Source organism: Cottoperca gobio, chromosome 4 (genome assembly GCF_900634415.1).
Source record: "Cottoperca gobio chromosome 4, fCotGob3.1, whole genome shotgun sequence".
NCBI lineage: Eukaryota > Metazoa > Chordata > Actinopteri > Perciformes > Bovichtidae > Cottoperca > Cottoperca gobio.
The window spans coordinates 4,091,279-4,106,495 of NC_041358.1; the positions used below are offsets into that span (position 1 = coordinate 4,091,279).

The 15,217-nt window shown below is 39.1% G+C and overlaps 2 protein-coding genes across 4 annotated transcripts; one reads left to right on the plus strand and one right to left on the minus strand.

Moving 5' to 3' along the window:
- The first annotated feature begins 1,592 nt into the window (after nt 1–1,592).
- Nucleotides 1,593–13,319, plus strand: LOC115006713 (glomulin-like). Its single transcript, XM_029429140.1, has 18 exons — nt 1,593–1,631; nt 2,396–2,521; nt 3,357–3,467; nt 3,544–3,652; nt 6,158–6,404; nt 7,332–7,422; nt 7,519–7,685; nt 7,805–7,858; nt 7,950–7,980; nt 8,091–8,180; nt 8,847–8,888; nt 8,988–9,061; nt 11,096–11,180; nt 11,345–11,454; nt 12,426–12,489; nt 12,564–12,696; nt 12,793–12,887; nt 12,971–13,319. Exons 1-18 carry the CDS (start codon nt 1,593–1,595, stop codon nt 13,064–13,066), a joined length of 1,764 nt encoding a protein of 587 aa, XP_029285000.1. The 3' UTR covers nt 13,067–13,319.
- c4h1orf146 (chromosome 4 C1orf146 homolog) lies at nt 13,276–15,179 on the minus strand. Of its 3 annotated transcripts, none has more exons than XM_029429143.1 (5): nt 15,113–15,179; nt 14,257–14,350; nt 13,772–13,943; nt 13,574–13,652; nt 13,276–13,461 (listed from the first exon to the last, which is right to left on the minus strand). In XM_029429143.1, the coding sequence occupies exons 2-5, from the start codon at nt 14,330–14,332 to the stop codon at nt 13,354–13,356; spliced, it is 435 nt and encodes a 144-aa protein (XP_029285003.1). In that variant the 5' UTR covers nt 14,333–14,350; nt 15,113–15,179; the 3' UTR covers nt 13,276–13,353. The 3 variants fall into 3 exon arrangements, with proteins under 3 accessions (XP_029285003.1, XP_029285002.1, XP_029285001.1); XM_029429142.1 differs by lacking the exon at nt 15,113–15,179 and adding an exon at nt 14,699–15,096; XM_029429141.1 differs by lacking the exon at nt 15,113–15,179 and adding an exon at nt 14,588–15,094.
- Between the last annotated feature and the right edge of the window lie 38 nt (nt 15,180–15,217).

The following is a 15,217-nucleotide window of genomic DNA, read 5'->3' on the forward strand; positions in this document are numbered from 1 at the left end:
ATTAGATGATCTGCTGTATTTCAGCAATAGAGAATATAGAGGGACATAAATAATATTATGAACACATGCTGATCCTAGATGTTATTTACTTTTGTATTTCCAGTACACAGGATCCACTGTCAAGCGAAACCTCGTCAGCCAGCAATTAAGAATGACAAAATCAGGGACAAACAAGGAGAGAGCTGCAGTGTGTACGGTGTTTGCTCTGTGGCTTTTGTCTAAGGCTTTCATCACACAGCAATACAGAGAGCAAACCTGAGCGGCAGATGTCGGCTAAATCCAACCGTTCAAACACGTTTCTCTCCCTATTCATCTAAAATCAGGACTTGAGCTGCTTCTTTACTGAAGCTGTCTGGCTGGAGCAGGAAGTCAGTGATTGTACTTCTATTATATTACACACACGCAAATGGTGGGGGAAAGGTGATCCGAGCCTTTGAAGCCTTTGTGCTCACACAGAGGAGCAATATGTTGTCAATAAGCAATCATGGTAAGGCATTCCTAATCCATGTGCTTCTCTGTACAACAGGCTCTTCCATTTAATTATGAAGAAAAGTCCTCACAGGTGGATTTATTTGTCTACTATACTGTCGAGTCACAATGTGGCTCAGACCAGTGCTGCTCATGGTGCTCAACAACGGTTAGCGCTCATGTAAAGTTTACTTGAAAAACAAAACATTGGTAAACACAAGCTCATGTCAAGGTGCTGACAGCAGGGATCTTAAAGGGATCATTCTGTTAGTTTGAAGAGGGGTTGTATGAGCTACTTATCCATAGTCAGTAGAGGACGGTGGGCACGCCCCCAGTTTGGAGACGCAGACAAGAGGAGCAGCTAAACAATGTACTGCTGTGGACGGGGGCAGCAGCACAACTTCTTTGAGCCACATAATTAGTTTAAGTGTACGCTACATTTAGAGCATTTTCACCGTGTTACCTTGCCGTCAGACAGCCCTTTCTGACGGGGAACTGAAGATGTCACCTGTGCTCTCTTTAAAGCCACCAGACTCCTTTGACAAAAACATTTAACGTGGAGAACACAGAGGTTACTGGTTTACGGCTGGCTCGTTAGTTAGTGTGTGACTTTGGTAAATCCAAACTAACCCTTTAAAGCACCATTTTCCTATATGTTATAATAATATGAAAATATATGAATTTCTATTTTGATCACACCCTGTGTTTAATGGCATATCTCCTCCTACTGTGCAGGATATTAGACAAATATGTCAATGAAAAGATGTGTAAGTGGGTAGGAGAGCGTGCCAGATAAGCACAGGCAGGGTGTAATAAAGTTGTGGTCTTTATTACTATTCATGCATTTGACAGAACTGAAAGTGTTATTGGACTGGGTCCTTCCAGACGGTTCCACGTTTTCTGTCTCCACACACAAGTGCTCTGGTTTAATCCTATTACACGTCGAGCACAAAGGGAGATAAGAGGTTTATGTCGGGGTTCTTTACAGAATCTCTCTCTCCCTCGAGACAGCAGGAGCTACACATTTGGTCATTTTGATACTGGTGCCGACACTATAGCCGTCACAGAATAATAAAGACATACTGATAATGGGATTGCCTGCGAGGACTGAGGAGACACTGACGATGAATGAAGATCAGGTGAATGACATAATTCGGAGATGGGTAAGTCAACAATATTCTATCACTCAAATACAATTTAGCTGAGGCCATCATAATCATTGTCACCTATCATGATAAGGGTTAAAAAATGTGGACTTTGACTATTATACTTTTATATATTATGTCATTTGATTTGTATTACTGATGCATTAGTTGAAGAATGATTTCACTGTTGTAGTTGGTTGAGGTGGAGCTCATTCTGAACAATTACCTTTTTTTGTATTCATTATGGATTATGCTGATTATTTTCTGCATAAATTATTCAATTGTTTGGTTTGTAAAAACTGAGAATAGTGAAAAATCCTTTCAACATTATTATTATTTAAAAATAAATTAAAATAAGCAAAAATAATTTTAAGGAAAATCTGCAAATATTCAGAATTTGGGACCATGACATGTTTTTGCTTTTTAATGACTTTACTGATAATCTTATAGTTCAACTCTGTTTTGTGAGCATAAATCTTTATTTGTAAAGTAAGTAGTATCTAAAGCTGTAGTCAAGTATAAAGCATAATATTTCCCTCTGAGATGTATTGGAGTAGAAGAAGAAAGTGGCAAGAAAAGACTCAAGTAAACTACAAGTACTCCACAATTGTACTTGAGTAAATGTACTTAGTTACATTCAACCTCTGCCAATCAAAATCAAAATAAAACATGTCAGTAAAATAATCTAGTTAATATTTGTTTCTTATGGTTTATTGGAGGAATAGAAAGATGCTGACATTTGTTGACAACTAACAGGTGTTCTGCCTCCATCTTGTATTTAGCAAAATAGTCCAGAAGACGAGTTGAAGCCGGAGGACTACCAGCAGTTCAAGAATTTGGGATCTGCCTGTCTCTCCGAGGGCGACGGTGCAAAACTACTGACATTCCTTCAAGATGAAAAAAACCAGGTATTTCTCCTCCACCACCAACACAGATTTGCACCATCTTCTATCCTGACTAGTAGTACTGACACCATACACATCTGAAGTGACAGTGACATTCAGTGTTTATCTGTCATACAGCACTAAAAGCACAAACGCAGTCACACTGCAGCCTCCTGAGCAACAACAGACACATCGCTACTGAAGCGAACAGCAGCTCCCGAGCTATGCTGAACATTAACATGCAGCCACTGCTCTGTGCCTGCTGACCTCCTGACCTGGAGGTGCAGGGAGGAAACAAGCAGATATTCAGTCTGATTTCTCGCTCCACTGATAACCCTCTTCAATACGGCACTCCTCTAAGTGCCCTTGGGTTGTCCCATCTCTCCACACTTCCTGCATGTTGTGTGCAACGTACTTTTAGAAGCATGTGTCATTTCTTACTCCGTCGTCTTTCTGAGGCCAAAGGAGTCTCCAGGGGTTCAAAGGATTGATTATCAAATGAGAAATCTCCGGCTTTGAACATGGACATAGAGAATACAACTTGGACATGGAGGGAGAGGCTTTTTAAAGCGAGAGCATTCAATAGAAGCTGCATGCCCATGATGTAGTATGTGGCTGTCACTTTTCTTTTGAGAAAGGCATTAGAGCCTTGTTGGTAGATAATTAGTCTGAACTAGTCAGTGCACTCCAGTTCAACAGAACATGCAAACAATGTGAAAATAGACTACACGTTAACCATTTAATAAATGTAAATAATGTTTGCATAATAGATAAATGTGTATGAATGAATATGTACATAACATCCACTATTACACACATAGGTTATAAGTATAGTGATTGTTTTCTCTTGCCCTTATAGGGGATCGTGAAGTCTATGGGTTGTGTTCTCATGGCACCGCTTGTAAACAAAGTGGTTAAACAAGAGAAGAGACTTGATCAGTGCCAGGCTGCCATCACACACCTGACCAGGGTGGGTACAAACAATCCATCTACAGAATGACACATTGTCCCTATACATCAAGCTTACTGTCTGTTCTGTTGTGTAGACTTGCAGCCCGGATAAACTCCTGCATAGCTTACATGAACTCATTGAAGACATTGATCCAGGGGCCATTTCTGAGACCATCTTAGCCCTTGTTCCACATCTTCAAACAGGTAACACAAGACTTGATGCGCTGCTATTACCTACTCACACGTCTTTAACTAGCAGAGACATAATACAGTCATTGACCATTGAGAGAAACAATATATATCCACGATTCACTAACTTGTGTTCCCAAGATATAATATCTTACCTCAATTTAATTCACTCGTTCCCATGTTTTGATTAATTCACGGGCACACATTAAATAAAACATTTTGCAGTGCACAAGGCCAAGTCATAATTCCAGCCGCCACCTGCGGAAGGCACTTCTCGTTGGTTGTAGATAGATATGGATAGAGACTCTTTAATGAAGCTTTACTTTAACTTGGGGATGAGTTATCAAGACACGTTACAAACACTTGCTTTGGTCATTTATAGTAGTGAAGGTGGAAAACTAATATGAATACCTCATTTTCTGACACAGACATTTTTGTCATCAGAGCAACTTATCTAAAGTGAGGCATGAGGGTTCACATGTCTTTTCTATGAAGCATGTGCAACGTCCGGGAACATTATCAATCATGTAGCTCAATGGATGTGTGTATTAGTAGAGGAGAGGGGTTTCTGTTATTAGCTTGATTTAACTGGGGTGGATAACATGATAGAAACACCTGTCAGTATAATGCAATACAATTCATCAGCAGCCTCCAAAATGACCATAAAGGTGAATCAACACCTTTCAACAACAATTCAACTTCACCTTTGTAAAGAGAGGATTTATCGCAGGACTGTTGTATTAGTTTTGGCTTTGAAGCTAATAGCCCGGCAACTGAGTGTAAGTCTTACTCCCTGTCTGTATAAGTCTTACTCCCTCTCTGTATAAGTCTTACTCTCTCTATATATAAGTCTTACTCCCTCTATATAATCTTACTCCCTCTATATATAAGTCTTACTCCCTCTCTGTATAAGTCTTACTCCCTCTATATATAAGTCTTACTCCCTCTATGTATAAGTCTTACTCCCTCTATATATAAGTCTTACTCCCTCTATGTATAAGTCTTACTCCCTCTCTGTATAAGTCTTACTCCCTCTCTGTATAAGTCTTACTCCCTCTATATATAAGTCTTACTCCCTCTCTGTATAAGTCTTACTCCCTCTATATATAAGTCTTACTCCCTCTCTGTATAAGTCTTACTCCCTCTATATATAAGTCTTACTCCCTCTCTGTATAAGTCTTACTCCCTCTATGTATAAGTCTTACTCCCTCTATGTATAAGTCTTACTCCCTCTCTGTATAAGTCTTACTCCCTCTCTGTATAAGTCTTACTCCCTCTATATATAAGTCTTACTCCCTCTCTGTATAAGTCTTACTCCCTCTATATATAAGTCTTACTCCCTCTATGTATAAGTCTTACTCCCTCTCTGTATAAGTCTTACTCCCTCTATATATGTCTTACTCCCTCTCTGTATAAGTCTTACTCCCTCTATGTATAAGTCTTACTCCCTCTCTGTATACGTCTTACTCCCTCTATATATAAGTCTTACTCCCTCTCTGTATAAGTCTTACTCCCTCTATATATAAGTCTTACTCCCTCTATATATAAGTCTTACTCCCTCTCTGTATAAGTCTTACTCCCTCTATGTATAAGTCTTACTCCCTCTCTGTATAAGTCTTACTCCCTCTATATATAAGTCTTACTCCCTCTCTGTATAAATCTTACTCCCTCTATATATAAGTCTTACTCCCTCTATGTATAAGTCTTACTCCCTCTCTGTATAAGTCTTACTCCCTCTCTGTATAAGTCTTACTCCCTCTATGTATAAGTCTTACTTCCTCTATGTATAAGTCTTACTCCCTCTATATATAAGTCTTACTCCCTCTCTGTATAAGTCTTACTCCCTCTATATATAAGTCTTACTCCCTCTATGTATAAGTCTTACTCCCTCTATATATAAGTCTTACTCCCTCTCTGTATAAGTCTTACTCCCTCTATATATAAGTCTTACTCCCTCTATGTATAAGTCTTACTCCCTCTCTGTATAAGTCTTACTCCCTCTCTGTATAAGTCTTACTCCCTCTATATATAAGTCTTACTCCCTCTATATATAAGTCTTACTCCCTCTATGTATAAGTCTTACTCCCTCTATGTATAAGTCTTACTCCCTCTATATATAAGTCTTACTCCCTCTCTGTATAAGTCTTACTCCCTCTATATATAAGTCTTACTCCCTCTCTGTATAAGTCTTACTCCCTCTATGTATAAGTCTTACTCCCTCTATATATATATAGAGGGAGTAAGACTTATACGTAGAGGGAGTAAGACTTATACAGAGAGGGAGTAAGACTTATATATAGAGGGAGTAAGACTTATATATAGAGGGAGTAAGACTTATACATAGAGGGAGTAAGACTTATACAGAGAGGGAGTAAGACTTATAAGTCTTACTCCCTCTCTGTATAAGTCTTACTCCCTCTATGTATTCCGGGATGGCTTACTGGTTATCAAGCCAATAAGAAGAGGTTTGGCTCCCCCTGCTGTACATTAATGCAAACAACATTATTGTGTCTTGAAAAGTGCTGCTTCAGCTGGATGACAGAAAGGCAGCTTGTATGGGCCTGGCTCTCGCCGCCCTGCAGAAGCAGTTGTCCCGCCTGCCTGTGCCTTACACCCGGCAGCAGGAGGAGGCTGATGAGTACGGTCTGTGTCGCTGCTACAAAGCCTTGGCTGTGTTTACAAAGCCCTTCATAGAGGAGGTGAAGAGGAAGAATGGAAACCACAACACCTCTGAGGATGAGGAGCTAAGGACTGAGCTTCTCAAGTTGTAGGTTTTTGTTTGAGTTAAAAGCAGAGCACTTTCACTTTTCTTTGTTTATCATTATTATTATTATTATTATTTATTTGTGTTAACTTCTTGCATTGTTACTTATCTTGTAGTGTAGTTTTTTCTTCTATGGTAGTAAAGAAAACCACCTTTCGTTTTAGTATGAGGTTAAGGGGAGACACTACAGGTGGATAGGGTTTTTATTTTAACTAATAGATATCACCATGACACTTCCCAACTTAATTACTTACATTAAGAAAATTATATTTTGTATTACAACTTTTCTGAAATGGTAGGTTCAAATATACAAATTAGGCATTATCTAAGTAAATGACCTGTAAAGATGTGCTAATTTTCATACATAGCCAGGTTCAACATACATTTTGTTCACATATTAGTGAAAGCTTTTTTAAAGCCCTCTGTAAAAACCTTCACAACATAGAGAATGAAACGTAAAGTTTGGTGTATGTAAGTGCTACTAAAGTGAAGATTTATGGCGCAGATGAGAAAAATTCATTTAGAGAAAAAGGCCTTTAAATATATGTATTGTAAAATCCCATACATTTTGCAAGAGACTATGAATAGGTTAAAACATTTACTAATATATATATCCCCATGAAGCTTCCTCAGCTGATTACTTACATTAAGACAATTAGTTTTCTAAAATGTTATGATTAAATATGCAAATGAGGCATTATCTAACACTAACTTTTGGGGAATTTAGGAGAAATCTACAGACGCAAATAAACAAAGTTAGTCAAATAAATACCTAAATGTGTATATTGGATGTTTTGAATATGTATGGGAGCAAAATAGCTTGAAAGAAAACATGTTTTTGCCTGTAGTGTCTCACCTTAAAATAAGAATCGTGGAAGTAGAAGCACTTATGATAAAACTATTGTAAAGCTTGGTTATGATTATCTGCAGCTGCATGAGGAGCTTGAGGGAGCCTTTGCTTGAGGCTGAACTGAACCGGGACAGACAATCCTCACTGTGGCACTTTGCAACAGAGATAATGGTAAGAGCGAGTTTTTCTTCCATTTCTATCAATGGGAAAGCAGTCGAACAATGGATGGAGTCTATCGTGATTAAATGTCCCTGTGCATCAATGCAGGTCACACTTCCTGCAATCCAAGAGTCCTTGTCAGAGATCCTGTTCTTCAGCCCTCTGAAGAAAAGCTCCCAGATGGACAGCAGTGAGTCCAAGGAGTCCAGAGCTTGTCTGGCTTATCTACTGTTTGTCCAGCTCATCACCATCGACAGCTTTCCAGCAGTATTCAGGTGAAAGTCATAAATGTGGTCAGACTGATGTTGCATTCACTGACAGTCACAGAGGAGACTGTTCATGTTTACTGTCTTGAGACAAACCATTTACATTGTACTGTTTCCTACTGTTCCAGTCCAGTATTTGTTCTTCAATGCAACATGGAATACACCAATCAACTACTCAGTAGGTATGCAGTCAGTACAATATCAACTGAATATAGTTATCGTTTTTAAATGGTTGATTTTATAGAGCAATCAATAATCTTGTTTCTTCAACAGCAAAAAGGAATCACACTTGCTCAAAGGACTGGTGAGAACACATCTGCATGCAGAAACAGTCTTAGAGATGTAATCAGTCAAAGTACGAAAGCAAAAAGTTGAGGTCATTTATTATGGGCCTAATTGTGTATTTTCCCTCAGGCACTGTATACAAAGAGCTTGGAAAATGTGCAGGACAACGGCATTCCAGTGAGTCTACAGGAACTGAAGAGCTTCTATTGTGTACCACAGGTACGGCAAGCACCAGCCTCAGCAGTTTATCTGCAGGGCGTATACCAGTGATGAGACTTCTGATTCAAACCGTAGATGGGTTGTAGGATTGGGCTTTAACTTTACGAAGATTTGATAATAATGTAATTTTAAAAATACCAGTCTGCATGCTGATTTAGCTGACTCAAATTATACAGAAAGGTATATGAAACATTTCGGCATTAAAATGTCTAAAAATGACCAGACCTGTGTAATATATTGTTGAGTTGTGGTTTTACATAATCCCTAATGATTCCAACAATCAACCGGAGACATCTGTCATTTAAATCAAGGTTTTGGTGCGTTTCATTTGGTCACCTTTGCACATGCGTCAGCGTTGTGGTTGTCCATCCTAAATGTTTACTTTTTATACCAGTTTTAAGCCACATCTTTACATATTTTAACCGAGTGAAGGATTTCAGTCATCAGACGTCTGGATCTAAAGTTATCAGAGAAACAAGCTGAGCAGATGTTCGCAGTTAGGGGAGAAGCTGAAAACAACAACTCCCATGATTCCACACTACTTCACCATGCCATCAAACTCCTTCTTTTGTTTTGATTGAGAGACCTCTAGTGGAAGAAAATTACATATCCACTATTTCAGTCCTTTTGACCAATCAGTGACTTGTGTTGTGCTGAAATTCACAGAACCTGCGGCAAGTTCTTACCGACTGCCCAATGCAACATTTGGTGAGTATCCAAATGTGCTTGATGAGGAATGCATCTGTGCTACTTTGAAATATAACAATTTATTAAATTTGCTTTTTGGTGTGATCACTGCTTCCCCAGAGAGAATCAGGACTAAAGGTTTTACAGCTCTTCATCGATAAATTAGAGGTCGAAGCAAAGTACAAGTTCTTCAGGTGAGAGAATCATCAGAGACGGAAGAAAATATTAAACGCTCATGTGTGTCAATAGCACATATTCCACTGTCAAATGTATTTAGTATCTTCTATATATATATATATATACAGTATATCTCAAAAGTGAGTACACCCTTTAGATTTTTGCAAATATTCTGTTATATCCTTTCAGGGGATAACATTATCCTACTGAAACTTTGATATAACTTGAAGTAGTCAGTGTGCTGCTTGAATAACAGTATAGATTTATTGTCCTTTGAAAATTACTCAGTACACAGCTGTTAATGTTTAAACAGCTGGCAACAAAAGTGAGTACACCCCATAGTGAACATGTCCTAATTGTGCCCAATGATGTTGTTTTCCCGCCCTGGTGTCATGTGACTCGTTAGTGTTACAAGGATTCAGGTGTAAATGATAAGCAGGGCTGTTAAATTTGGTGTTTTGGGCACAATTCTCTCTGAATGCTGGACAACATGGCACCTCATGGCAAGGAACTCTCTGAGCGGCTGAAAAAAAGGATTATTGCGCTTCACAAAGATGGCCTTGGCTATAAGAAGATTGCCAACACCATGAAAATGAGTTGCAGCACAGTGGCTAAGATCATACAGCGGTTTTCCAGGACAGGTTCCACTCGGAACAGGCCTCGCCAGGGTCGACCAAAGAAGTTGAGTCCACGTGCTCAGCGTCATATCCAGAGGTTGGTTTCCAAAAATAGACGTGCGAGTGCTTCCAGCATTGCTGCAGAGGTTGCAGAAGTGGGATGTCAGCCTGTCAGTGCCCAGACCATACGCCGCACACTGCATCAAATCGGTTTGTATGGCCGTCGCCCCAGACAGAAGCCCCTTCTGAAACCGATGCATAAGAAAGCCCGCAAACAGTTTGCTGAAGACAATGAATCCAAGAACATGAGTTACTGGAACCATGTCCTGTGGTCTGATGAGACCAAAATAAACCTGTTTGGGTCAGATGGTGTCCGGCGTGTGTGGCGGCACCCTGGTGAGGAGTACCAAGACAAATGTGTTTTGCCTACAGTCAAGCATGGTGGTGGCAGCATCATGGTCTGGGGCTGCATGAGTGCTGCCGGCACTGGGGAGCTGCATTTCATTGAGGGACACATGAATTCCAATATATACTGTGACATCCTGCAGCAGAGCATGATCCCCTCTCTTCGGAAACTGGGCCGTAGGGCAGTTTTCCAACATGATAATGACCCTAAACACACCTCCAAGATGACAACGGCCTTGCTGAAGAAGCTGAAGGTTAAGGTGATGGACTGGCCAAGTATGTCTCCAGACCTAAACCCAATTGAGCACATGTGGGGCATCCTCAAGAGGAAGGTGGAGGAGTGCAAGGTGTCCAACATCCGTGCGCTCCGTGATGTCGTCGTGGAGGAGTGGAAGAAGATTCCAGAAGCAACCTGTGCAGCTCTGGTGAATTCCATGCCCAGGAGGGTTAAAGCAGTGCTAGATAACAATGGTGGTCACACAAAATATTGACACTTTGGGCACAATTTAGACATGTTCACTATGGGGTGTACTCACTTTTGTTGCCAGCTGTTTAGACATTAACAGCTGTGTACTGAGTAATTTTCAAAGGACAATAAATCTATACTGTTATTCAAGCAGCACACTGACTACTTTAAGTTATATCAAAGTTTCAGTAGGATAATGTTATCCCCTGAAAGGATATAACAGAATATTTGCAAAAATCTAAAGGGTGTACTCACTTTTGAGATATACTGTATATGGATGTTTATAGGTTATCTTATTAACTGAATACTCACATTTTTGGCACGTTTTCATTTTTTTAATACATTCATTGTCTAATCCAAACATTTTCCTACTTTTTAACAATACATCACACTTAATGTGGTCCAGTGTTAAAATATTGCAGCTTTTTATACAACTCCATTTAACAGAGATTTATTTATATTTATGTTTTATTTTTCTTTGCTGTTTCTTTTAGTATTTTCTGCAGCTACATTTTTTTTATTTTGGTCTGAACTCTTAACAAAAGTCATATTTTCTGTTGCAGGTGCATGTTGAAAACCAGCCACCATGCAGGAGTAGAGAGTTACATAATAAAGAACATCAGGAATCAAGTTGAATCTTCTATGGAGGTGAGATAAAAGAAGACTTGGCCTTACAAGCGTCATATTACTATGTTTAAGAACATGTTTGAAGATCCCGCCACTGTATTTAACCTTAGTCTTGTTGAGTGTAGACTGTGTGTGAACTGGTGATTTTATTTGAAGGTGTTTAATCTATGTTAACTCTCCTCCAGCCGGGTAATGCCAATAAATGGTTCCTGGGGGAGGAGCTTCTCTCGTTGTTGGGACTGGTGCTGTGTTTCCCACAAGGTCCTGAGACAGATTTGCTTAACAGTATGGACAGGTAAGTAACATGAACAACAGTTTAACACACAGACAGGTCTGCTTGTTTTACTTTTAACTACAGATAACTTACATTTGCCAAAGCATGCCACACATTTTTTGCCAGACTGGAGGCAATGCAGTCTGGGAGAAGTCCCTCAGTGACAGTCTGGCTATCTGAGAAACAGTCACCAGTCAGAAGTTCTTCAAATAGGGGCCTTATTTAGTCACAAACCACATATGAACAAAAGATGCGAGCTCTAGATATATATCTCCGGTATGTTTTGGCATAAATAAAATATATAAAAACCTAAATCTACAACTAAGATGAACCCTTGTGTCTCACTTTGTTCTGATGTCCTTAGAAAATAAAAATGGTTGCATCAAAAGAACGGCCATAAAATGATATACTAATGTTATTTTCCAATTTCAATCAAGTAAATCTTTTAACTAACAGATTGTTTGCAAAATGCCACTATTGTTATGAAAACTCAATTGTTTTCTGTATACTGATGCTAGGAGGATTATCTTTTCAGTCTGGGATATATCAAGGATTAGCAACATTGATATTATTTCTTTGTGCAGTGTCAGATAAAAAACTTCCATTTGTGACCTTGGAGGATAAAAATGTCCCCTTCCTAAAACTGCTATAAAAATGACTATATGTTAATATTCCTTTCCTTTCACTAAGTACATTTTTTTTTAACCAACATCAGTCCTGATCATAACTTCCTAATATTTATTCATTTATTTATGCCAGTTTGTTTACGTAATGACACTGTTGTTTTAAAAAAACAGAAGCACAAGGGTTAAGCTGAATAATAACGATTCAGATCTAATTTAGTTTCAGACCTCTGTTGCTACACTTACAACTTTCTTGCATCTTGGCTTTCCTACAGAGATTCAAAGACAACACTGTACTTACTGTCTGTAATTGTGAGAACTGGGACACAGACTGAGCCATTAAACAATATCCTGTCTTTGTTTCTCCAGGATAATGGAGAGCCTGAACCTTCTACGCTACCTCCTTATCAGGGACACAATCCTGAGGAGCTCTGTAAGTCAGTTTAATTTAATATTTTGCCAACCAACCTGGTTAATGCAAAGCTAATCTACTCCTCCTACCTTCAGACTGTGTGGGAAGAGCTGTGCAGGATCAAAGACGACTACCTAAAACTGCTGCGTGTGTGTATCAGCATATCGAGAGGATATTATGCCTCTGAACTAAAGGCACTGCGGGAGGATCAAAAGATGAAAGCAAAGGGTATAACTCCTAATCTGTGTAACAAAATGACATTGAAATAACCTTGCACAGATAACTGAACAATAGACTGTGAACTATCTCTATTTTCCTCTCCAGAAGCCAGAGATGCTGCCAGATCCAGCAGATTAGTCAAAAGCATAACAGTGAAACATGAGAAGATGTCCGACATGTCCCCCGAGGTCCAGCACCAGGTACAGAAACTGTCTTTCTAACTCTTTTTTATTTTGACTTTTCAAAATAGCTGACAGTTGACACATTGTTTCATGTGTTACAGGTGTTGCAGAGTGCTTTGGTGACATTTGACCTGATGGAGAGTCTTATAGTCCGTATCGAAGAGATCACAGAGGAAAAGCTGAAGATCCAAAACTAATTTGAGGTGCTCAAGTGTCACTTCAGCCGTTAGGTTATTTTTATAAACACTGTTTTATTTTATTTGCTCGGTTTGACTGATACAAAAAACATGTATTGAATAATATTTCTTGTTTTCTAAGCCAATGTCATTGTCAAAATAATGGAACAGAATGCTGATATATTGAAACACATCTTTTAAATTTGCTTTGGTATATTCACAAAGTAACGTTTGTACAGATTAGCATCAAATAAAACAAAACAATAAGTGTGAAGTGTGTGAAAAAATGTGAGATCATTTGCTGAGCTTTATAGAATTTCTCTCAGCATCTCCCACACAGGACTGCTTTCAATGATGTGAGCCCGAGCCAGAGACATCCGGTCGCGGATACTGTCTACATGGGGCTTACTGGTGGCCTGCAGACAAATGAGCCATAGCTAACTTCAAAGTATCACAAGGGAACAATAGCATGTCTAAGTTATCATCCAAAATGACCAAATAACTGTTGTGCACGGCCTCTATCTTTACCTTGGCAATTGTCAACATTCCTTTGACAATCTCAGCATTGTTTCGCACGGGCAGGATCCTGAGATTGCTGCCAAAGAATCTGAAAGAGACAAATAATGTCAATATTTTAATCACAACACCTACAGTATGTAACCAGTCAAGCAAAACAAGAGGGTAACTTCCTTCCAGGTAACAACTTAGAAAAGACATACTGCATACCTGTGTTGAAGCACCGACAACATTTCCAATTCCTTTTTCCCATTAAAGGGGGCAAATAGAAGTAGAAAGCTGTTGCGGTGTACTTGCACAAACATCTGTATCCTCTCTATGAGTCCAGATTCCTCAAAATGCTCAAGGAGGTCTTGAGGGCCAACCAACAGAAATGCAGTACCTAGACAAATAGTTATAATTATCAACTTTATTCAACTAAACAAAAATGGCATATCTTGTTTACTGTGAGTCTTACTTTGGCCACAACATCCATCACAGAATATAATAACTAATTAATAATTGTGGTCTGTTTTCAAGTTGAGGTAAGGATCCAATAGCAGGCTGCCTATACAAGTACTAGCTGTGTTTATGCCAAGTTTTTTTTATTGTATAATGTTACTGGGTTTAATAAAGTAAGTGTATTGATAGGGCTCTATAGGGTTCGTGTTAAAGATAATGGGGTTATCCAACAGCAGAAAATACAGCAGGTTTACCCGACAGAGGAAAAATATAAGCTCCGGACTCAACACCGTCTGACAATCTGATTCGGTGCCCCTGTGCACTGAGCATCCTGTTTGTGTCATGGTCCTGGTAAAACAAAGATCATTGCATTAACATAGCCTCTACATTCTGTTAAAGCCAGACACCGTTGAATGTGTAATATTTAATCAATTGTTATTAACGCACAATTTGCGTTTTGCTTTTGGTGGATTTGCTAAGCTAGCTAGATAGCTAGCAAACCCATATTCTACGTTATTTATTTAACCGACATCTAAAACCTACATTTTAAATGTTTGACAACTCAAAAGTTAACCCCTAATTTACCTGGAGTGATGTGCTGACTATAATTGTCGTTTTCCACTGAAGAGTTTCTTTGTGTGTTGCCATTACCAACTACTCACTAAAACGCAAATTAATAGTGCAGTTAATGATTACCTCGTTAGACTAATGTCTTCGCGCCGCGGGCCATTCGCACGAGACAGCCGGAGTATGTATCTTGAACGCAGCACGAGCGTCAGCTGTGTCGTGCGAACAGAAAACCACGAGATGGCGCTGCGGTATTATCTATCAACACTTGTTCTAGCTTCTCTAACGTTTTCGTGACAAAAGAAATAACAAAACAGAGGAAATAACTAAAATGCACATTGTACTTATTTTCCTCAGGTGAGCTGATTTAGTTATTTTGGTGTGGATACAGGAGTGCATTTACTAGTTGTGCTAATTTACAGCACTTACTAATTTACTAGTGTTTCTGTATGATTAAATATCTGTCCACTTGTTACTGTGTAAACCTTTCTACATGGCATTTGATCTCTCATAGCAGGATAAGCACAGGTGTTAAGTAATAACCTTTATGAAGGCTCCACTTCTGTCTCAGCAAGCACAACCAGTGAGCACATTTTAACTAATGATATTGCTTACACTTGCAGCCAGGTAACTCCCCCCCAAAATACA

What these genes read in the sequence shown, in the direction of transcription:
- LOC115006713 (XM_029429140.1), top strand. Translation starts at nt 1,593, where the DNA reads ATGAATGAAGATCAGGTGAATGACATAATTCGGAGATGG. An exon ending in TTCAAGATGAAAAAAACCAG is followed by an intron (nt 2,522 to 3,356) that starts GTATTTCTCCTC and finishes TTGCCCTTATAG; the next exon opens with GGGATCGTGAAGTCTATGGG. An exon ending in ACTGCCCAATGCAACATTTG is followed by an intron (nt 8,889 to 8,987) that starts GTGAGTATCCAA and finishes CTGCTTCCCCAG; the next exon opens with AGAGAATCAGGACTAAAGGT.
- c4h1orf146 (XM_029429141.1), bottom strand. Translation starts at nt 14,650, where the DNA reads ATGGCAACACACAAAGAAACTCTTCAGTGGAAAACGACAATTATAGTC. An exon ending in TAGTCAGCACATCACTCCAG is followed by an intron (nt 14,351 to 14,587) that starts GTAAATTAGGGG and finishes TTGTTTTACCAG; the next exon opens with GACCATGACACAAACAGGAT. An exon ending in TTGTCGGTGCTTCAACACAG is followed by an intron (nt 13,653 to 13,771) that starts GTATGCAGTATG and finishes TGTCTCTTTCAG; the next exon opens with ATTCTTTGGCAGCAATCTCA.